The sequence below is a fragment of the Oncorhynchus kisutch genome, linkage group LG18 (genome assembly GCF_002021735.2).
Source record: "Oncorhynchus kisutch isolate 150728-3 linkage group LG18, Okis_V2, whole genome shotgun sequence".
Classification (NCBI taxonomy): Eukaryota; Metazoa; Chordata; class Actinopteri; order Salmoniformes; family Salmonidae; genus Oncorhynchus; species Oncorhynchus kisutch.
The window spans coordinates 79,409,870-79,435,335 of NC_034191.2; the positions used below are offsets into that span (position 1 = coordinate 79,409,870).

The 25,466-nt window shown below is 45.0% G+C and overlaps 1 protein-coding gene across 1 annotated transcript in view; it reads left to right on the forward strand.

Annotated features, from left to right (window-relative positions):
- The window catches only part of LOC109881669 (uncharacterized protein C8orf34 homolog), a 175,576-nt gene that overhangs the window by 98,119 nt on the left and 51,991 nt on the right, over positions 1–25,466 (forward strand). Inside the window, exons 9-10 of the mRNA XM_031795317.1 lie at positions 5,812–5,990; positions 6,593–6,660. Of these exons, the coding sequence (XP_031651177.1) occupies positions 5,812–5,990; positions 6,593–6,660 (247 nt within the window). The remainder of the gene's footprint in view (positions 1–5,811; positions 5,991–6,592; positions 6,661–25,466) is intronic.

A 25,466-nucleotide genomic window follows, 5' to 3' on the forward strand; every position in this document is an offset into this window, starting at 1 on the left:
ATACAGGTGTGCCAAGCTTGTAGCGGCATACCCAAGAAGACTCGAGGATGTAATCGCTGCCAAAGGTGCTTCAACAAAGTACTGAGTAAAGGGTCTGAATACTTATGTAAATGTGATATTAAATTTTTTTGTTGTCTAAAAAACAGTTTTTGCTTTGTCATTATGGGGCATTGTGTGTAGATTTGATGAGGGAAACAACTAATTACCCAGAATGACTCACAGCTGAGCTCACAACTAATGTCCAGTCTCTTGACAACAAGGTTGATGAAATCCGAGCAAGGGTAGCATTCCAGAGGGACATCAGAGACTGTAACGTTCTTTGCTTCACGGAAACATGGCTCACTGGAGAGACGCTATCGGAGTCGGTGCAGCAAGCTGGTTTCTCCACGGATCGCGCCGACATTGTGAAACAAACATCTTTCTGGTAAGAAGAGGGGCGGGGGGGCGTATGCTTCATGGTTAACGTGACGTGGTGTGGCCACAACAACATACAGGTACTCAAGTCCTTCTGTTCACCTGATTTAGAATTCCTCACAATCAAATGTCGACCGCATTATCTACCAAGGGAATTCTCTTCGATTATAATCACAGCCGTATATATTCCCCCCCAAGCAGACACATCGATGGCTCTGAACAAACTTTATTTGACTCTTTGCAAACTGGAATCCATATATCCGGAGGCTGCATTCATTGTAGCTGGGGACTTTAACAAGGCTAATCTGAAAACAAGACTCCCTAAATTTTATCAGCATATCGATTGCGCAACCAGGGCTGGAAAAACCTTGGATCATTGCTATTCCAACTTCCGCGACGCATATAAGGCCCTGCCCCGCTCTCCTTTCGGGAAAGCTGACCACGACTCCATTTTGTTGATTCCTGCCTACAGACAGAAACTAAAACAAGAAGCTCCCGCGCTGAGGTCTGTTCAACGCTGGTCCGACCAATCTGATTCCACACTCCAAGAATGCTTCCATCACGTGGACTGGGATATGTTACGTATTGCGTCAGACAACAACATTGACGAATACGCTGATTCGGTGAGCGAGTTCATTAGAACGTGCGTTGAAGATGTCGTTCCCATAGCAACGATTAAAACATTCCCAAACCAGAAACCGTGGATTGATGGCAGCATTCGCGTGAAACTGAAAGCGAGAACCACTGCTTTTAATCAGGGCAAGGTGACCGGAAACATGACCGAATACAAACAGTGTAACTATTCCCTCCGCAAGGCAATCAAACAAGCTAAGCGTCAGTATAGAGACAAAGTAGAATCTCAATTCAACGGATCAGACACAAGAGGTATGTGGCAGGGTCTACAGTCAATCACGGATTACAAAAAGAAAACCAGCCCCGTCACGGACCAGGATGTCTTGCTCCCAGGCAGACTAAATAACTTTTTTTGCCCGCTTTGAGGACAATACAGTGCCACTGACACGGCCTGCAACTAAAACATGCGGACTCTCCTTCACTGCAGCCGACGTGAGGAAAACATTTAAATGTGTCAACCCTCGCAAGGCTGCAGGCCCAGACGGCATCCCCAGCCTCGCCCTCAGAGCATGCGCAGACCAGCTGGCTGGTGTGTTTACGGACATATTCAATCAATCCCTATCCCAGTCTGTTGTTCCCACATGCTTCAAGAGGGCCACCATTGTTCCTGTTCCCAAGAAAGCTAAGGTAACTGAGCTAAACGACTACCGCCCCGTAGCACTCACTTCTGTCATCATGAAGTGCTTTGAGAGACTAGTCAAGGACCATATCACCTCCACCCTACCTGACACCCTAGACCCACTCCAATTTGCTTACCGCCCAAATAGGTCCACAGATGATGCAATCTCAACCACACTGCACACTGCCCTAACCCATCTGGACAAGAGGAATACCTATGTGAGAATGCTGTTCATCGACTACAGCTCGGCATTTAACATCATAGTGCCCTCCAAGCTCGTCATCAAGCTCGAGACCCTGGGTCTCAACCCCGCCCTGTGCAACTGGGTACTGGACTTTCAGACGGGCCGCCCCCAGGTGGTGAGGGTAGGCAACAACCTCTCCACCCCGCTGATCCTCAACACTGGGGCCCCACAAGGGTGCGTTCTGAGCCCTCTCCTGTACTCCCTGTTCACCCACGACTGGGTGGCCACGCACGCCTCAATCATCAAGTTTGCGGACGACACAAGTGGTAGGCTTGATTACCAACAACGACGAGACGGCCTACAGGGAGGAGGTGAGGGCCCTCGGAGTGTGGTGTCAGGAAAATAACCTCACACTCCACGTCAACAAAACTAAGGAGATGATTGTGGACTTCAGGAAACAGCAGAGGGAACACCCCCCTATCCACATCGATGGAACAGTAGTGGAGAGGGTAGCAAGTTTTAAGTTCCTCGGCATACACATCACAGACAAACTGAATTGGTCCACCCACACAGACAGCATCGTGAAGAAGGCGCAGCAGCGCCTCTTCAACCACAGGAGGCTGAAGAAATTCAGCTTGTCACCAAAAGCACTCACAAACTTCTACAGATGCACAATCGAGAGCATCCTGGCGGGCTGTATCACCGCCTGGTACGGCAACTGCTCCGCCCACAACCGTAAGGCTCTCCAGAGGGTAGTGAGGTCTGCACAACGCATCACCGGGGGCAAACTACCTGCCCTCCAGGACACCTACACCACCCAATGTCACAGGAAGGCCATAAAGATCATCAAGGACAACAACCACCCGAGCCACTGCCTGTTCACCCCGCTATCAACCAGAAGGCGAGGTCAGTACAACAGGTGCATCAAAGCTGGGACCGAGAGACTGAAAAACAGCTTCTATCTCAAGGCCATCAGACTGTTAAACAGCCACCACTAACATTGAGTGGCTGCCAACACACTGACTCAACTCCAGCCACTTTAATAATGGGAATTGATGGGAAATTATGTAAAATATATCACTAGCCACTTTTAACAATGCTACCTAATATAATGTTTACATACCCTACATTATTCATCTCATATGTATACGTATATACTGTACTCTATATCATCTACTGCATCCTTATGTAATACATGTATCACTAGCCACTTTAACTATGCCACTTTGTTTACATACTCATCTCATATGTATATACTGCACTCAATACCATCTACTGTATCTTGCCTATGCCGCTCTGTACCATCACTCATTCATATATCTTTATGTACATATTCTTTATCCCCTTACACTTGTGTCTATAAGGTAGTAGTTTTGGAATTGTTAGCTAGATTACTTGTTGGTTATTACTGCATTGTCGGAACTAGAAGCACAAGCATTTCGCTACACTCGCATTAACATCTGCTAACCGGGTGTACGTGACAAATAAAATTGGATTTGATTTCATTTGATATTTAATACATTTTACAATAAGACTGTAACGTAACAATGTGGAAAAAGTCAAGTGGTCTGAATACTTTACAAATGCACTGTGTATATATATATACAGTGCCTTGCGAAAGTATTCGGCCCCCTTGAACTTTGCGACCCTTTGCCACATTTCAGGCTTCAAACATAAAGATATAAAACTGTATTTTTTTATGAAGAATCAACAACAAGTGGGACACGATCATGAAGTGGAACGACATTTATTGGATATTTCAAACTTTTTTAACAAATCAAAAACTGAAAAATTGGGCGTGCAAAATTATTCAGTCCCCTTAAGTTAATACTTTGTAGCGCCACCTTTTGCTGCGATTACAGCTGTAAGTCGCTTGGGGTATGTCTCTATCAGTTTTGCACATCGAGAGACTGACATTTTTTCCCATTCCTCCTTGCAAAACAGCTCGAGCTCAGTGAGGTTGGATGGAGAGCATTTGTGAACAGCAGTTTTCAGTTCTTTCCACAGATTATCGATTGGATTCAGGTCTGAACTTTGACTTGGCCATTCTAACACCTGGATATGTTTATTTTTGAACCATTCCATTGTAGATTTTGCTTTATGTTTTGGATCATTGTCTTGTTGGAAGACAAATCTCCATCCCAGTCTCAGGTCTTTTGCAGACTCCATCAGGTTTTCTTCCAGAATGGTCCTGTATTTGGCTCCATCCATCTTCCCATCAATTTTAACCATCTTCCCTGTCCCTGCTGAAGAAAAGCAGGCCCAAACCATGATGCTGCCACCACCATGTTTGACAGTGGGGATGGTGTGTTCAGGGTGATGAGCTGTGTTGCTTTTACGCCAAACATAACGTTTTGCATTGTTGCCAAAAAGTTCAATTTTGGTTTGATCTGACCAGAGCACCTTCTTCCACATGTTTGGTGTGTCTCCCAGGTGGCTTGTGGAAACTTTAAACGACACTTTTTATGGATATCTTCAAGAAATGGCTTTCTTCTTGCCACTCTTCCATAAAGGCCAGATTTGTGCAATATACGACTGATTGTTGTCCTATGGACAGAGTCTCCCACCTCAGCTGTAGATCTCTGCAGTTCATCCAGAGTGATCATGGGCCTCTTGGCTGCATCTCTGATCAGTCTTCTCCTTGTATGAGCTGAAAGTTTAGAGGGACGGCCAGGTCTTGGTAGATTTGCAGTGGTCTGATACTCCTTCCATTTCAATATTATCGCTTGCACAGTGCTCCTTGGGATGTTTAAAGCTTGGGAAATCTTTTTGTATCCAAATCCGGCTTTAAACTTCTTCACAACAGTATCTCGGACCTGCCTGGTGTGTTCCTTGTTCTTCATGATGCTCTCTGCGCTTTTAACGGACCTCTGAGACTATCACAGTACAGGTGCATTTATGCGGAGACTTGATTACACACAGGTGGATTGTATTTATCATCATTAGTCATTTAGGTCAACATTGGATCGTTCAGAGATCCTCACTGAACTTCTGGAGAGAGTTTGCTGCACTGAAAGTAAAGGGGCTGAATAATTTTGCACGCCCAATTTTTCAGTTTTTGATTTGTTAAAAAAGTTTGAAATATCCAATAAATGTCGTTCCACTTCATGATTGTGTCCCACTTGTTGTTGATTCTTCACAAAAAAATACAGTTTTATATCTTTATGTTTGAAGCCTGAAATGTGGCAAAAGGTCGCAAAGTTCAAGGGGGCCGAATACTTTCGCAAGGCACTGTATATACTGAACAAAAATATAAACGCAACATGTAAAGTGTGAAATAAAAGATCCCAGAAATGTTTTATACACACAAAAAGCTTATTTCTCAAAAAAATGTGTTTACCGATGTGTTTACATCCCTGTTAGTGAGCATTTCTGCTTTACCAAGATAATCCGTCCACCTGACAGGTGTGGCATATCAAGGAGCTGATTAAACAGCATGATCATTACACAGGTGCACCTTGTGCTGGGGACAATAAAAGGCGACAAGTTTTGAGGGAGCATGCTATTGCCATGCTGATTGCAGGAATTTCCACCAGAGTGTTTGCCAGAGAATTTAATGTTAATTGCTCTACCATAAGCCACCTCCAACGTTGTTTTAGAGAATTTGGCAGTACGTCCGACCGGCCTCACAACCACAGACTAAGTGTAACCATGCCAGCTCAGGACCTTCACATCCAGCATCTTCATCTGTGGGATCATCTGAGGAGGGACCGGGGGGGGGGGGGGGGGTTGCTGAGGATTATTTCTGTCTGTAATATTTCCCGAAACATTGCAGTTGTTGAGTGTGTTACCGGTGCAATGGTGCAGAGCTAGCGATTTGTTTAGTGTGTCTATTTTGTTTAAAAGCTCGGTGTTGATGACGTGTGAAGTGTGCCGAGTCGTGCGAGTTGTCTTGACATGTGATTCAGCCTGTAGTTGTTGAGTATGTATGCCTAAATGTTGTGTTGTGTTTCCTCTACAGGCTGCAAGGCGACAGTCTGTCGGATGCCAGTAGACCAGCAGAAGAGCACCATGGTTCCCCCCAGCATGTCCCCACTCAAGGACCCCCTTATCCCCTTCGCCTCTTCCCAGAACACACTGCTGTGAACATGCCAGATGGACATGGACTTCCCCATCGCCTACAGGCTGTGCCCGTCTCCTGTGAGTAAAACAATTCACATATCCTGAAAAGTGTCACCTTGTAGCCAGTGAACTCAGAGAGCATACGTACAGTATATCATATCCTGATTAAGTCACCTTGTAGCCACTGAACTCAGAGAGCATACGTACACTATATCATATCCTGATTGTGTCACAGAACTTAGATAGCATATGTACACTATATCATATCCTGAAAAGTGTCACCTTGTAGCCAGTGAACTCAGATAGCATACGTACAGTATGTCATATCCTGATTGTGTCACCTTGTAGCCACTGAACTCAGATAGCATAGGGACAGTATATCATATCCTGATTGTGTCACCTTGTAGCCACTGAACTCAGATAGCATAGGGACAGTATATCAAGTGCCAGGTGAGGTGTAGATTGACTGTGTATCTCTTGCTCCACTGTTGAGGTTCCAGTGTGGCTCAGGTTGTAGACCGTGGCACTTGCAACACCAGGGTTGTGGGTTCGATTCCCACGGGGGGACCAGTATGAAAATGTATGCACTCACTACTGTCTGGATACGTGCATCTGCTGAATGACAAATGTCTTTTGGCGTTGCTCTTTCTCTTTCTGTGTGTGGTTGTCATTTTGATTAGGTCCCGGGATGGACACAGCCCTGGTTCGAGATCAGGAATGTGAATCTGGGTCCCAGATGTTTGTCCAAGTAAGTGTCTGCTCTCCTTTCCCTCCGTCTGTTCTTCCCACTATCCATCACCAAGCAGTCCAGCTCACTTTACTTACAATTGCCCTCTCTCCCCCGATGCCTCCTCGCCCCAATGCCTCCCCTCTCCCCCGGATGCCTCTCCCCTGATGCTGACTCCTCCCTCCTCTCCCCCTGAAGCCTCCTCCCCCCTCTCCCCCTGCCGCGTCCTTCCCCTCTCTCCCCCTGCCCCTTCCTCCCCCCTCTCTCCCCCTGAAGCCTCCTCTCCCCTCTCCCCCTGCCGCCTCCCCTCCCTCTCCTCATTCCACCTGCGTCCCCTTCTACTGACACATCCTGGTTAGCTTGATAACTATGGGGTTCATTGAGGGTTGGTACTCCACAGATGTAGCTATAGGCTAGACCCTACGAGGTCCAGAGCCTGCTGGTTTTCCTCTTCTACCCAATAATTAATTGCATATACCTGGTGTCCCAGGTCTTAATCAGTCGCTGATTAGAGGGGAACAATAAAAAGCAGTGGAACTGGGAGGTCCAGAGTTGAGTTTGACGGTGAACGACACATGACTATTGTTCAATAGCCGGTTCGTGTGATGACTCCACCTGATATGGGAGGCCACAGTATATGTCCAAAATGGCTCCCTATCCCCTATATTGTGCACTAATTTTACCCCCCCCCCCCCCCCATGTGCCCTGGTCAAAAGTAGTGCACTATAATGGGAAAAGGATGCAATTTGTGCCGCAGACATGGTTCTGCATTGATGTAGCTAGCTATAGGCTAACTCTAACCCATGACAGTCATGGTTCTGCATTGATGTAGGTAGCTATAGGCTAACTCTAACCCATGACAGTCATGGTTCTGCATTGATTTAGTTAGCTATAGGCGAACTCTAACCCATGACAGTCATGGTTCTGCATTGATTTAGTTAGCTATAGGCTAACTCTAACCCATGACAGTCATGGTTCTGCATTGATGGAGCTAGCTATAGGCTAACTCTAAACCATGACAGTCATGGTTCTGCATTGATGTAGGTAGCTATAGGCTAACTCTAACCCATGACAGTCATGGTTCTGCATTGATGTAGGTAGCTATAGGCTAACTCTAACCCATGACAGTCATGGTTCTGCATTGATGTAGGTAGCTATAGGCTAACTCTAACCCATGACAGTCATGGTTCTGCATTGATGTAGGTAGCTATAGGCTAACTCTAACCCATGACAGTCATGGTTCTGCATTGATGTAGGTAGCTATAGGCTAACTCTAACCCATGACAGACATGGTTCTGCATTGATGGAGCTAGCTATAGGCTAACTCTAACCCATGACAGTCATGGTGCTGCATTGATGTAGTTAGCTATAGGCTAACTCTAACCCATGACAGACATGGTCCTGCATTGATGGAGCTAGCTATAGGCTAACTCTAACCCATGACAGACATGGTTCTGCATTGATGGAGCTAGCTATAGGCTAACTCTAATCCATGACAGTCATGATTCTGCATTGATGGAGCTAGCTATAGGCTAACTCTAACCCATGACAGACCTGGTTCTGCATTGATGGAGCTAGCTATAAGCTAACTCTAATCCATGACAGTCATGATTCTGCATTGATGGAGCTAGCTATAGGCTAACTCTAACCCATGACAGACATGGTTCTGCATTGATGGAGCTAGCTATAGTCTATGGTGCTACGTTCTCGGCGGTACAGACACTCACATGGTTCTGCATTGATGGAGCTAGCTATAGTCTATAGTGCTACGTTCTCGGCGGTACAGACACTCACATGGTTCTGCATTGATGTAGGTAGCTATAGTCTATGGTGCTACGTTCTCGGCGGTACAGACACTCACATGGTTCTGCATTGATGGAGCTAGCTATAGTCTATAGTGCTACGTTCTCGGCGGTACAGACACTCACATGGTTCTGCATTGATGGAGCTAGCTATAGTCTATGGTGCTACGTTCTCGGCGGTACAGACACTGACATGGTTCTGCATTGATGGAGCTAGCTATAGGCTATGGTGCTATGTTCTCGGCGGTACAGACACTCACATGCTGCATTGATGGAGCTAGCTATAGTCTATGGTGCTACCTTCTCGGCGGTACAGACACTCACATGCTGCATTGATGGAGCTAGCTATAGTCTATGGTGCTACGTTCTCGGCGGTACAGACACTCACATGCTGCATTGATGGAGCTAGCTATAGTCTATGGTGCTACGTTCTCGGCGGTACAGACACTCACATGCTGCATTGATAAAGTGTCTGTTTATGTAGACGCCGATTCCTTGATGCTTAATTATCAACAAGTGTTTGAGCGGAACAAATATTTGATCCTGCCGCTCTGCTTTGCGTGGTGAGTGTGTGTGCTCCGTGTGTGTGTGTGTGTGTGTGTATATATGTGTGCTCCGTGTGTGCGTGCGTGCGTGTCCGTGTGTGTGTGTGTGTGTGTGCTAACTGTTAGCAGGACTGGTGTAAGACAATATTCAATCAAAAGCAGTAACCGGGTGTATGTTCATGGGGATAAATGGCAAAACAGATTTTTCTCAGTGGTTCAACAAAAGATATCTGATGTGCAAACATTTGGTTTTCATTGTTAAACTCAATCAGATGTTTCTTGGATTGGATTAGAATACAGGGAACCAACTGCGTCCTGAATGATCCAGCCCCCTACACTCTGCAGTCCATTAATCACAACACTAACACTGATCCAGCCCCCTACACTCTGCAGTCCATTAATCACAACACTAACACTGACCCAGCCCCCTACACTCTGCAGTCCATTAATCACAACACTAACACTGACCCAGCCCCCTACACTCTCCAGTCCATTAATCACAACACTAACACTGACCCAGCCCCCTACACTCTCCAGTCCATTAATCACAACTCTTAACACTGATCCAGCCCCCTACACTCTGCAGTCCATTAATCACAACACTAACACTGACCCAGCCCCCTACACTCTCCAGTCCATTAATCACAACTCTAACACTGATCCAGCCCCCTACACTCTCCAGTCCATTAATCACAACACTAACACTGATCCAGCCCCCTACACTCACCAGTCCATTAATCACAACTCTAACACTGATCCAGCCCCCTACACTCTGCAGTCCATTAATCACAACACTAACACTGACCCAGCCCCCTACACTCTCCAGTCCATTAATCACAACTCTTAACACTGATCCAGCCCCCTACACTCTGCAGTCCATTAATCACAACTCTAACACTGATCCAGCCCCCTACACTCTCCAGTCCATTAATCACAACTCTAACACTGATCCAGCCCCCTACACTCTGCAGTCCATTAATCACAACACTAACACTGATCCAGCCCCCTAAACTCTCCAGTCCATTAATCACAACTCTAACACTGATCCAGCCCCCTACACTCTCCAGTCCATTAATCACAACTTTAACACTGATCCAGCCCCCTACACTCTGCAGTCCATTAATCACAACACTAACACTGATCCAGCCCCCTACACTCTCCATTCCTCTCCTCACAGTCTCCATAGCTAAGACTGGCTCCACTACAGTCTCCATAGGTAAGACTGTCTCCACTACAGTCTCCATAGGTAAGACTGGCTCCACTACAGTCTCCATAGGTAAGACTGGCTCCACTACAGTCTCCATAGGTAAGACTGGCTCCACTACAGTCTCCATATGTAAAACTGGCTCCACTACAGTCTCCATAGGTAAGACTGGCTCCACTACAGTCTCCATAGGTAAGACTGGCTCCACTAAAGTCTCTAAGAAAAAACACGACATGATATAGGAAACAACATGATATAGGAAACAACATGACATGATATAGGAAACAACATGACATGATATAGGAACCAACATGACATGATATAGGAAACAACATGACATGACATAGGAAACAACATGATATAGGAAACAACATGATATAGGAAACAACATGACATGACATAGGAAACAACATGATATAGGAAACAACATGATATAGGAAACAACATGATATAGGAACCAACATGACATGATATAGGAACCAACATGACATGATATAGGAAACAACATGACATGACATAGGAAACAACATGACATAGGAAACAACATGATATAGGAAACAACATGATATAGGAAACAACATGATATAGGAAACAACATGATATAGGAAACAACATGACATGATATAGGAAACAACATGATATAGGAAACAACGTGACATGATATAGGAAACAACATGACATGATACAGGAAACAACATGACATGACATAGGAAACAACATGACATGACATAGGAAACAACATGATATAGGAAACAACATGATATAGGAAACAACATGATATAGGAAACAACATGATATAGGAAACAACATGACATGACATAGGAAACAACATGATATAGGAAACAACATGACATAGGAAACAACATGACATAGGAAACAACATGACATGACATAGGAAACAACATGACATAGGAAACAACATGACATAGGAAACAACATGACATAGGAAACAACATGACATGACATAGGAAACAACATGACATAGGAAACAACATGATATAGGAAACAACATGATATAGGAAACAACATGATATAGGAAACAACATGACATGACATATAGGAAACAACATGACATGACATATAGGAAACAACATGATATGATATAGGAAACAACATGATATAGGAAACAACATGACATGACATATAGGAAACAACATGACATGACATATAGGAAACAACATGATATGATATAGGAAACAACATGATATGATATAGGGAACAACACGATATGATATAGGAAACAACATGACATATAGGAAACAACATGATATGATATAGGGAACAACACGATATGATATAGGACAATGATTGAAATCATACTATGGCCCAGTGTTCACTCTGACTGTCTATTTCCAACTCACTGCCTTTCCTACATTTATAGTTTTATTGTCACATGCACAGTGAAATGCTTCACTTAATAGCCCTACCCAACAGAGAAGTATTCAATATCAAGGTAGTACAACTAATTAAAAAAAAACAAGAAATAAGAAACAAGAAAGGAAGTTATATACTTAAGAAACAAGGTTCATGAAATCGATAATTGGCTAGTAACAGATGACATTCATGTTCTGACTATTTATGAAACTCACTTAGATAATACCTTTGATGATACAGTGGTAGCAATACATGGTTATAACATCTACAGAAAATACAGAAATGCCAATGGTGGAGGTGTAGCTGTTTATATTCAGAACCACATTCCTGTAAAGATTAGAGAGGATCTCATGTTAAATAATGTTGAAGTAATATGGCTACAGGTTAATCTGCCTCACCTAAAGCCCATTCTGGTGGGAAGCTGCTATAGACCAGCAACTGCTAACAGTCAGTATCTGGATAATATGTGTGAAATGCTTGATAATGTATGTGATATCAACAGAGAGGTATACTTTCTGGGTGATTTAAATATTGACTGGCTTTCATCAAGCTGCCCACTCAAGAAATAGCTGCAAACTGTAACCAGTGCCTGCAACCTGAAAATGACTGTAAAAACTGTTAAATCCCTGTGGGTTGATGAGGAATTGAAAAATGGTATGGTTGAGAGGGATAAGGCAAAAGGAATGGCAAATAAGTCTGGCTGCACAACCGATTGGCTAACGTCCTGCAAATTAAGAAATCATGTGACTAAAAAGAAGAACAAACTACACTATGAAACAAAGATAAATGACATAAAGAAAGATAGTAAAAAGCCGTGGAGCACCTTCAATTAAATTCTGGGAAAATGGAATCCTATTTGCCACATCTTCAATCTAAGCCTACCAGAGAGTGTGTGCCCTCAGGCCTGGAGGGAAGCTAAATCCATTCCGCTACACAAGAATAGTAAAGCCCCCTTTACTGGCTCAAATAGCTGACCAATCAGCCTTTTACCAACCCTTAGTAAACTTGTTTGACCAGATACAACGCTATTTATTCCAATTGACAACAAACTTTCAGCATGCTTATAGAGAAGGACATTCAACAAGCACAGCATTTACACAACAAAATGTCCCCAGTTGCCCAAATGTTGTTTCGTTTACTATTCTTGTGGTCCTCGCAAGTATAGTTGAACACATCCACACACACATTCAAACTCCGTGACAGCTTCTCTAGGTGATAATTGCTTCAAAAAAAGCCAGATATGTTCCTAAAGCAATAGCCAGAGTAATTTAGCAAACATTTCTGCTCATTTTCCATCATAGGTTTTAAATTGCTACATTTTGTTTTGAATCAAACCTAGACCCTATAGCCCTCATGACAGGCTGTTACCATAATAAATTGATTGAGGAGGAGATTTTTCCCATTTTTACAAGTAATAAGAATTAGATAAATCGTGTGATGTTGTGTTTATGTCTCTATGTTTTTAATTGTATATTTATAATAAATATATATGTATATATATATTATTTGTTCCTTATTTATTTACATATGTACAGTGCCTTGCGAAAGTATTCGGCCCCCTTGAACTTTGCGACCTTTTGCCACATTTCAGGCTTCAAACATAAAGATATAAAACTGTGTTTTTTTGTGAAGAATCAACAGCAAGTGGGACACAATCATGAAGTGGAACAACATAAATGTTGTTGTTTTTTAAAATAAAAAAATAACATTTCAGGGCACAAGCGTGATGCTTCAGGGTTTATTTGTGTTTCCAGGGGTCATTGGGATGTAGGTAAACTGCTATAGTACACTGATCCTTGGTACGGACCCTTTCTCCATTCTATCAATGGCGCGCTAGCATGCTCCCAACCCTCTATGGTCTGATATTATACACGTGGTTATCAGCAGACTCAATCTCACTGTTTTATACTCCAGGGACATGTCCCCAATGGCACTCCATTCCCTACATAGTACAGCACATTTAATCAGAGCCCTATGGGCCCTGGACAAAAGAAGTGCACTATAGGGAATAGGGTGCGATTTGGTAACCCAATGGCTGCTTTATTCCCATACAAAGGTTTGTCTCTGTAGTATTTACAAACTTTCCGTATCATTGGTTTGCATAGATCCTTCAACATAGATCCTTCAACATAGATCCTTCAACATAGATCCTTCAGCATAGATCCCTCAGGATAGATGCTTCAGGATAGATCCTTCATTTGTTTGTATTAGGATGATAACTCTGAGTGTGAAACCAATGATACGGAAACATAGACCACACTCAGAGTTATCATCCTAATGCAAACAAATGAAGGATCTATCCTGAGGGATCTATGCTGAAGGATCTATGTTGAAGGATCTATGTTGAAGGATCTATGTTGAAGGATCTATGTTGAAGAATCTATGCTGAAGGATCTATGTTGAAGAATCTATGCTGAAGAATCTATGTTGAAGGATCTATCTTGAAGGATCTATCCTCAAGGATCTATGCTGAAGGATCTATGCTGAATGATCTATCCTGAAGGATCTATCCTGAAGGATCTATGCTGAAGGATCTATGTTGAATGATCTATGTTGAATGATCGATGTTGAATGATCGATGTTGAATGATCTATGCTGAAGGATCCATCCTGAAGGATATATGCTGAAGGATCTATCTCTCTCCCTTTCTCCCCCTCACTCTCTCCCCGTCTCCCAGCTCTCTCTCTCTCTCTCTCTCTCTCTCTCTCAATTCAAGGGGCTTTATTGGCATTGGGAAACAACAGTAAACATTACACATACAGAAGTTTCAAAACAATAGGGAGGGAGAGGGAGAGAGCTGGGAGACAGGGAGAGAGTGAGGGGAGAAAGGGAGAGAGAGGGAGAGAGCTGGGAGGAGAGAGGGAGAGGGAGAGAGAAAGAGGTAAAGAGAGCTGGGATACGGGGAGAGAGGGAAGGAGAGGGAGAGAGCTGGGAGATGGGGAGAGAGTGAGGGAGAGAGCGAGGGGGAGAAAGGGAGAGAGCTGGGGGAGAGAGGGAGAGAGCTGGGGGGAGAGAGTGAGGGAGAGAGCTGAGCGAGAGAGCTGAGCGAGAGGGGGAGAGAGAGGGATCGTGTTGCTGTGATCACAACAGCTCTGCTAAGTATAGTGCTAGTAATTCAACTTTAAGAGAAAGAGTCTGTTTGTTGGCAATTGATTCCTTGTGAATGAATGCAGAGCAGGGCACGAACCCCAGCTCGCTCTCCCGCACCGCACAACGTATTAGAAAAAGACTGTCTGACTCTTTGAATTTTAGTTTGTGTGAGTTGTTTTTTCCCGGCATTGAGTTTTAAATTCTCACTCTTCATGGGCCAATGTTCAATCAAATTTGCAATGAGGTTAATCTCACACAGTGAGGTTAATCCCACACAATGAGGTTAATCCCACACAATGAGGTTAATCTCAAACAGTGTTGTTAATCCCACACAGTGAGGTTAATCCCACACAATGAGGTTAATCCCACACAGTGAGGTTAATCCCACACAATGAGGTTAATCCCACACAGTGAGGTTAATCCCACACAGTGAGGTTAATCCCACACAATGAGGTTAATCTCAAACAGTGTTGTTAATCCCACACAGTGAGGTTAATCCCACACAGTGAGGTTAATCCCACACAGTGATGTTAATCCCACACAGTGAGGTTAATCCCACACAGTGATGTTAATCCCACACAGTGAGGTTAATCCCACACAATGAGGTTCATCCCACACAGTGATGTTAATCCCACACAATGAGGTTCATCTCAAACAGTGAGGTTAATCCCACACAGTGATGTTAATCCCACACAGTGATGTTAATCCCACACAATGAGGTTCATCTCAAACAGTGAGGTTAATCCCACACAGTGAGGTTAATCCCACACAGTGAGGTTAATCCCACACAGTGAGGTTCATCCCACACAGTGATGTTAATCCCACACAGTGATGTTAATCCCACACAGTGAGGTTAATCCCACACAGTGAGGTTAATCCCACACAGTGAGGCTAATCCCACACAGTGAGGTTCATCCCACACAGTGAGGTTAATCCCACACAGTGAGGTTAATCCCACACAGTGAGGTTAATTCCACACAATGAGGTTAATTCCACACAGTGAGGTTAATCCCACACAGTGATGTTAATCCCACACAGTGAGGTTAATCCCACACAGTGAGGTTAATCCCACACAGTGAGGTTAATCCCACACAGTGATGTTAATCCCACACAGTGATGTTAATCCCACACAGTGAGGTTAATCCCACACAGTGATGTTAATCCCACACAGTGAGGTTAATCCCACACAGCCAGGAGTCCTCAATCATGACACTGTTGAAGCGAATATTAATTTCTAATGGCATGTTGGGTGTTTTCTGTGTAGTTTAACACAGAAATGCTTTTCTAATGCATTTTGGTTGTAAAACACGCACTCAACTGTAAATAATAACATGGGAAGTATATGTATGTAATTCTTCTTTAACATCAACCTGCTGTGTATCAATAGAAAACACATCAATACGCAGCAGGTACCCAGAATTAGTTTGCAATAAAATATGTATTTCCCTCCACTGCATCCATGGACAATCATTTACATGTATAACCTAACCCTAACCCCACAGCTAACCCTAACCCTAACCTAACCCTAACCCCACAGCTAACCCTAACCTAACCCTAACCTAACCCTAACCACACAGCTAACCCTAACCTAACCCCTAACCTAACCCCACAGCTAACCCTAACCTAACCCTAACCTAACCCTAACCAGACCCTAACCTAACCCTAACCTAACCCTAACCCCACAGCTAACCCTAACCCCACAGCTAACCCTAACCTAACCCTAACCCTAACCCTAAACTAACCCTAACCTAACCCTAACCTAACCCTAACCCCACAGCTAACCCTAACCTAACCCTAACCTAACCCTAAACTAACCCTAACCTAACCCTAACCTAACCCTAACCCCACAGATAACCCTAACCAAACCCTAACCCTAACCCCTAACCCTAACCCCTAACCTAACCCTAAACTAACCCTAACCTAACCCTAACCTAACCCTAACCCCACAGATAACCCTAACCCTAACCCCTAACCTAACCCTAAACTAACCCTAACCTAACCCTAACCTAACCCTAACCCTAACCCTAACCCCACAGCTAACCCTAACCCCACAGCTAACCCTAACCTAACCCTAACCCCACAGCTAACCCTAACCTAACCCTAACCTAACCCTAACCAGACCCTAACCCTAACCTAACCCTAACCCCACAGCTAACCCTAACCTAACCCTAACCTAACCCTAACCCTAACCTAACCCTAAACTAACCCTAACCTAACCCTAACCCTAACCCCACAGCTAACCCTAACCTAACCCTAACCTAAACCTAACCCTAAACTAACCCTAACCTAACCCTAACCCCACAGATAACCCTAACCAAACCCTAACCCTAACCCCTAACCCTAACCCCTAACCTAACCCTAAACTAACCCTAACCCTAACCTAACCCTAACCCCACAGATAACCCTAACCCTAACCCTAACCCCTAACCTAACCCTAAACTAACCCTAACCTAACCCTAACCTAACCCCACAGCTAACCCTAACCCCACAGCTAACCCTAACCTAACCCTAACCCCACAGCTAACCCTAACCTAACCCTAACCTAACCCTAACCCTAACCCTAACCCTAACCCTAACCTAACCCTAACCTAACCCTAACCCCACAGCTAACCCTAACCTAACCCTAACCTAACCCTAACCCTAACCTAACCCTAAACTAACCCTAACCTAACCCTAACCCTAACCCCACAGCTAACCCTAACCTAACCCTAACCTAAACCTAACCTAACCCTAAACTAACCCTAACCTAACCCTAACCCCACAGATAACCCTAACCAAACCCTAACCCTAACCCCTAACCCTAACCCCTAAACTAACCCTAAACTAACCCTAACCTAACCCTAAACCCACAGATACCCCTAACCCTAACCCCTAACCCCACAGCTAAACCAAACCCTAACCTAACCCCACAGCTAACCCTAACCAACCCCTAAACCCACAGCTAACCCTAACCAAACCCTAACCCTAACCTAACACTAACCTAACCCCTAACCTAACCCCAACCTAACCTAACCCTAACCAAACCCTAATCTAACACTAACCTAACCCCTAACCTAACACTAACCTAACCCCTAACCTAACACTAACCTAACCCCACAGCTAACCCTAACCCCACAGCCACAGGAGGATATGAATAATATGAGATCTAACACTTCAGATAATCTATTCCTGTTGTCTTGGCCACGCTCTAGACTCACCTAATCTGTATCCCAACTTGCATCCTTTACCCTATAGAGTGGACTACTTTAGACCTGAACCAAACGGGAATATCCATTTGGGACGTAGCCCTAATGTACTGTGTGGTTGACCTTTAAACTCCCAGGGACACAGACCCAATGATTTGACTGAGTCAGAGCAATCAACAGGGCATTCTCAACAATCATTCTCACTATAGCACATTGGCAATAGTCAGTGATAAATATCCTAGCTAAGCTTGGCTCAGTTAAAACCCTGGACGGAAGACCAAAGAGTAGCTGTTGATACAGTTTCCAGTAAGAGGTGCTGCCCAGCATATAGTGGATTTTTTTTTCTCATAGTGAATATAACGTTGAAGATCTGACATTGTTTGAAAGGTACAAATTCAACATATTTTATACAAATGGGGTTACCATGATAACATAATCCTGTGGTTGTAATTTCACCCTCAAAACAACAGTGGATGTTTTTTTCTAATGCAATGTATTGCCTAGTGGTTAGAGCGTTGGGCCGCTAACCGAAAATCTGTCGTTTTGCTCCTGAACTAGGCAGTTAACCCACTGTCGCCTAGGCCATGATTATAAATAAGAATTTCTTCTTAACTGACTTGCCTAGTTAAATTAAGGTTAAATAAAATATATAAAAAATATCCTCTTAGATTCCACATCACAATACGTTGACAAATGACCTTGAAACAACATTGATGCAACTAGTTTCTGCCCAGTGGGGACACATTTTCTCTAAAATGCAGTCTTTTGTGGGAGATGCCTTCTACCCAGATTCTGACTGTGTGTAGAGATTTCCCGAAAGATGCCACCGAGAGAGAATACAAGATGATGTCATGCTGTATGGATGAGGAGAGAGAGATGGAGAACGAGAGAAAGGGAGGGAGAGAGGAAGAAAGAGAGAAAGGGAGGGAGAGAGAGAGGGGGAGAGAGAGATGGAGAACGAGAGAAAGGGAGGGAGAGACAGGGGAGAGAGAGAGGAAGAAAGAGAGAAAGGGAGGGAGAGAGGGAGAAAGAGAGAGAGGGCGAGAGAGAGATGGAGAACGAGAGAAAGGGAGGGAGAGACGGGAGAGAGAGAGGAAGAAAGAGAGGGGGAGAAAAATGGGAAGACGGGGAGAGAGAGAACATGTCTTGTAATGTTTCACCCACTTGGCTGACTGGCTGACTGACTGGCTGACTGGCTGACTGGCTGGATGGCTGGCTGACTGGATGGCTGGCTGGATGGCTGGCTGGTTGACTGGTTGGCTGGCTCACTGACTGATTGACTGATTGACTGGCTGGCTGGTTGACTGGCTGACTGGCTAGTAGATAGTAATTATTGATGGATTATGGTCTGGTCGTACTGCCACAGATTTCTCCATGTTGCTAACAGGCTGGAAGACTAACTCCAGGTTGTTTCCCAAATGTCTCCCTATATAGTGCACTACTTTTGACCAAAACCCTATGAGCCCTGGTTAAAAACTAGCACACTATATTGGGTGCCATTTGGGACACAGCTGTTGGCTAGCTATCCCTCTGGATTATTCTATAAATGTAGGGAAGATCTATGTCTCTCATCGGGTCTCTGCCTTTAGACACGCTGAGTACCAAATGACATCATTTCCCCCATACTGTATATTGGACTACTTTAGACCAGAACCTTATTAAGTGCCTCTGGTCTAAAATAGTGCAGTGAATACAGTTCCATTTGGGACACACAGATACTCCTCCCTGTACAATCCATCATATTAAACCAGTGGGTGTTGTGCACTTGAGTGAGGACCCAAAAGCGGTTTAGCAAAAACAGAGTCCTTTAATGTAAAAACACAGGGAAGACATAGATCCTCTTCAGATGTAGAAAATGGCAAAAATAGACAACCCTCAGAGAGGGCGACAAATGAAACAGAAAGTCCTTCTGATATTTACAAAAGAGTCCCCTTCTTAGCAGCAGAGGAGAATAGCTGGGTTGCGGCGACAGACTGCTGGTCTCTTTGGGTAGGCGCGGGTCGTAGCGGACAGAGGTACCTGATCACACGTAGCATCAGAAGAACAGGCAGATTCCGACAGGATGGGACAAGGGTGAAGCAAACGAGACGATAGTTTGGTTCTGGCATGAGAAACTCAAACGAGAATCTGACAAAGAAAGAAGCAGGAACAGAGAGAGAAATAGAGACCTAATCAGAGGGAAAAAGGGAACAGGTGGGAAAAGGGTGAACGAGGTAGTTAGAGAAGATGAGGAACAGCTGGGGGAAGGAGAGGAAGAGAAGGTAACCTAATACGACCAGCAGAGGGAAACGGAGTGAAGAGAAAGAACAGGAACAAGACATAATATGACAATACATGACAGTACCCCCCCACTCACCGAGCGCCTCCTGGCGCACTCGAGGAGGAAACCTGGCGGCAACGGAGGAAATCATCGATCAGCGAACGGTCCAGCACGTCCCGAGAGGGAACCCAACTCCTTTCCTCAGGACCGTACCCCTCCCAATCTACTAGGTACTGATGACCACGGCCCCGAGGACGCATGTCCAAAATCTTACGGACCCTGTAGATAGGTGCGCCCTCGACAAGGATGGGGGGGGGGGAAGACGAGCGGGGGCGCGAAGAACGGGCTTAACACAGGAGACATGGAAGACCGGGTGGACGCGACGAAGATATCGCGGGAGAAGAAGTCGCACTGCGACAGGATTAATGATCTGAGAAATACGGAACGGACCAATGAACCGCGGGGTCATCTTGCGATAAGCTGTCTTAAGGGGAAGGTTTTGAGTGGAGAGCCATACTCTCTGACTGCGACAATATCTAGGACTCTTAGTTCTACGCTTATTAGCGGCTCTCACAGTCTGCGCCCTATAACGGCAAAGTGCAGACCTGACCCTCTTCCAGGTGCGCTCACAACGTTGGACAAAAGCCTGAGCGGAGGGGACGCAGGACTCGGCGAGCTGAGACGAGAACAGCGGAGGCTGGTACCCGAGGCTACTCTGAAAAGGAGATAGACCGGTCGCAGACGAAGGAAGCGAGTTGTGGGCATATTCTGCCCAGGGGAGCTGTTCTGACCAAGACGCAGGGTTACGAAAAGAAAGACTGCGTAAGATGCGACCAATAGTCTGATTGGCCCGTTCTGCTTGACCGTTAGACTGAGGGTGAAAGCCGGAAGAGAGACTGACGGAAGCTCCAATCAAACGGCAAAACTCCCTCCAAAATTGAGACGTGAATTGCGGACCCCTGTCCGAAACGACGTCTGACGGAAGGCCATGAATTCTGAAAACATTCTCGATGATGATTTGTGCCGTTTCTTTAGCAGAAGGGAGCTTAGCGAGGGGAATAAAATGAGCCGCCTTAGAGAACCTATCGACAACCGTAAGAATAACAGTCTTCCCCGCTGACGAAGGCAGTCCGGTGATAAAATCTAAGGCGATGTGAGACCACGGTCGAGAGGGAATGGGAAGCGGTCTGAGACGGCCGGCAGGAGGGGAGTTACCGGACTTAGTCTGCGCGCAGACCGAACAAGCAGCCACGAAACGACACGTGTCACGCTCCCGAGTGGGCCACCAAAAACGCTGGCGAATGGAAGCAAGCGTACCCCGAACGCCGGGGTGGCCGGCTAACTTGGCAGAGTGAGCCCACTGAAGAACGGCCAGACGAGTAGGAACGGGAACGAAAAGAAGGTTCCTAGGACAAGCGCGCGGCGACGGAGTGTGAGTGAGTGCTTGCTTTACCTGCCTCTCAATTCCCCAGACAGTCAACCCGACAACACGCCCCTCAGGGAGAATCCCCTCGGGGTCGGTGGAGACTACTGAAGAACTGAAGAGACGAGATAAAGCATCAGGCTTGGTGTTCTTAGAGCCCGGACGATAAGAAATTACGAACTCGAAACGAGCGAAAAACAGCGCCCAACGAGCCTGACGCGCATTAAGTCGTTTGGCAGAACGGATGTACTCAAGGTTCCTATGGTCAGTCCAAACGACAAAAGGAACGGTCGCCCCCTCCAACCACTGTCGCCATTCGCCTAGGGCTAAGCGGATGGCGAGCAGTTCGCGGTTTCCCACATCATAGTTACGTTCCGACGGCGACAGGCGATGAGAAAAATACGCGCAAGGGTGGACCTTGTCGTCAGAGAGGGAGCGCTGAGAAAGAATGGCTCCCACGCCCACCTCTGACGCGTCAACCTCGACAACGAACTGTCTAGAGACGTCAGGAGTAACAAGGATAGGTGCGGATGTAAAACGATTCTTGAGAAGATCAAAAGCTCCCTGGGCGGAATCGGACCATTTAAAGCACGTCTTGACAGATGTAAGGGCTGTGAGGGGAGCTGCCACCTGACCGAAATTACGGATGAAACGACGATAGAAATTCGCGAAGCCGAGAAAGCGCTGCAGCTCGACGCGTGACTTAGGAACGGGCCAATCAATGACAGCTTGGACCTTAGCGGGATCCATCTTAATGCCTTCAGCGGAAATAACAGAACCGAGAAATGTGACGGAGGAGGCATGAAAAGTGCACTTCTCAGCCTTCACATAAAGACAATTCTCTAAAAGGCGCTGGAGGACACGTCGAACGTGCTGAACATGAATCTGGAGTGACGGTGAAAAAAATCTGGATATCGTCAAGGTAAACGAAAACAAAGATGTTCAGCATGTCTCTCAGGACGTCATTTACTAATGCCTGAAAGACAGCTGGAGCGTTTGCGAGGCCGAAAGGAAGAACCCGGTATTCAAATTGCCCTAACGGAGTGTTAAACGCCGTTTTCCACTCGTCCCCCTCCCTGACGCGCACGAGATGGTAAGCGTTACGAAGGTCCAACTTAGTGAAAAACCTGGCTCCCTGCAGGATCTCGAAGGCTGAAGACATAAGAGGAAGCAGATAACGATTCTTAACTGTTATGTCATTCAGCCCTCGATAATCTATGCAGGGGCGCAGGGACCCGTCCTTCTTCTTAACAAAAAAAAACCCCGCTCCGGCGGGAGAGCAGGAGGGGACTATGGTACCGGCGTCGCGAGCTACAGACAAATAATCTTCGAGAGCCTTACGTTCGGGAGCCGAAAGAGAGTATAGTCTACCCCGGGGGGGGGGGGGGGGGGGGGGGGGGGGAGATCAATACTACAATCATACGACCGGTGCGGAGGAAGAGAGGTGGCCCTGGACCGACTGTGCGCAGATCGTGATATTCCTCCGGCACCCTCGTCAAATCACCAGGCTCCTCCTGTGAAGAAGAGACAGAGGAAACAGGAGGGATAGCAGACATTAAACATTTCACATGACAAGAGACGTTCCAGGAGAGGATAGAATAACTAGACTAATTAATACAAGGATTATGACAAACTAGCCAGGGATGACCCAAAACAACAGGTGTAAAAGGTGAACGAAAAATTAAAAAAGAAATGGTTTCGCTATGATTACCAGAGACAGTGAGGGTTAAAGGTAGCGTTTCACGCTGAATCCTGGGGAGAGAACTCCCATCCAGAGCGAACAAGGCCGTGGGCTCCTTTAACTATCTGAGAGGAATGTCATGTTCCCGAGCCCAGGTCTCGTCCATAAAACAGCCCTCCGCCCCAGAGTCTATCAAGGCGCTGCAGGAAGCTGACGAACCGGTCCAGCGTAGATGGGCCGACAAGCTAGTGCAGGATCTTGAAGGAGAGACCAGAGTAGTAGCGCTCACCAGTAGCCCTCCTCTTACTGATGAGCTCTGGCTTTTACTGGACATGAAGTGACAAAATAGCGAGTGTTAACACACCTGTGTTAACGAGAGAATCACTGACATGATGTCAGCTGGTCCTTTTGTGGCAGGGCTGAAATGCACTGGATTTTTTTTTTTTGGGGGGGGGGATTCAGTCATTTGCATGGCAAAGAGGGACTTTGAAATTAATTGCAATTCATCTGATAACTCTTCATAACATTCTGGAATATATGCAAATTGCCATCACACAAACTGAGGCAGCAGACTTTGTGAAACTGAATATTTGTGCCGTTCTCTAAACTTTTGGCTACGACTGTACAATGTGTGTGTCCCAAACTACACTCTATTCTATATAGAGCCCTTGTGGGCCCTGGTCAAAAGTAGTGCACTATATAGTGGACGGGGTGCCGTTTTAGGACTCATAAGGTCTGAAAAGGGGTGAATAAAGAGTGGTCTCCAATTATAGACCTGGCAAACCGGCCCTTACTAAATGATGTCTGATGACAGGAATAGGTACGAGTAGCAACCATAGGACTCGTACCCAAACGGCACCTTATTTCCTATTATAGTGTACTACTTTTGACCAGGGGTCCAATAGGGCAATGTAGGGAATAGGGTGCCAATGGGGACGTAAGCCCTGCCTTCAGTTACAGAACTCGACCACTCGCGTCAGTCGATGTTCTAACCACAGAGGATAGGCTGAAACTCCCACGCTTCCAACCAATCAACTGTGGTTACCCAACTTTGTTTTCTTTTCTGTAATGTTGTAATTGAAGGGTCGTTCTTTCTGTAATGTTGTAATTGAAGGGTCGTTCTTTCTGTAATGTTGTAATTGAAGGGTCGTTCTTTCTGTAATGTTGTAATTGAAGGGTCGTTCTTTCTGTAATGTTGTAATTGAAGGGGCGTTCTTTCTGTAATGTTGTAATTGAAGGGTCATTCTTTCTGTAATGTTGTAATTGAAGGGTCGTTCTTTCTGTAATGTTGTAATTGAAGGGTCGTTCTTTCTGTAATGTTGTAATTGAAGGGTCGTTCTTTCTGTAATGTTGTAATTGAAGGGTAGTTCTTTCTGTAATGTTGTAATTGAAGGGTCGTTCTTTCTGTAATGTTGTAATTGAAGGGTAGTTCTTTCTGTAATGTTGTAATTGAAGGGTCGTTCTTTCTGTAATGTTGTAATTGAAGGGTCGTTCTTTCTGTAATGTTGTAATTGAAGGGTCGTTCTTTCTGTAATGTTGTAATTGAAGGGTCGTTCTTTCTGTAATGTTGTAATTGAAGGGTCGTTCTTTCTGTAATGTTGTAATTGAAGGGTTGTTCTTTCTGTAATGTTGTAATTGAAGGGTCGTTCTTTCTGTAATGTTGTAATTGAAGGGTCGTTCTTTCTGTAATGTTGTAATTGAAGGGTCGTTCTTTCTGTAATGTTGTAATTGAAGGGTCGTTCTTTCTGTAATGTTGTAATTGAAGGGTTGTTCTTTCTGTAATGTTGTAATTGAAGGGTCATTCTTTCTGTAATGTTGTAATTGAAGGGTCGTTCTTTCTGTAATGTTGTAATTGAAGGGTCGTTCTTTCTGTAATGTTGTAATTGAAGGGTCGTTCTTTCTGTAATGTTGTAATTGAAGGGTCGTTCTTTCTGTAATGTTGTAATTGAAGGGTTGTTCTTTCTGTAATGTTGTAATTGAAGGGTCATTCTTTCTGTAATGTTGTAATTGAAGGGTCGTTCTTTCTGTAATGTTGTAATTGAAGGGTTGTTCTTTCTGTAATGTTGTAATTGAAGGGTCGTTCTTTCTGTAATGTTGTAATTGAAGGGTCGTTCTTTCTGTAATGTTGTAATTGAAGGGTCGTTCTTTCTGTAATGTTGTAATTGAAGGGTCATTCTTTCTGTAATGTTGTAATTGAAGGGTCGTTCTTTCTGTAATGTTGTAATTGAAGGGTCGTTCTTTCTGTAATGTTGTAATTGAAGGG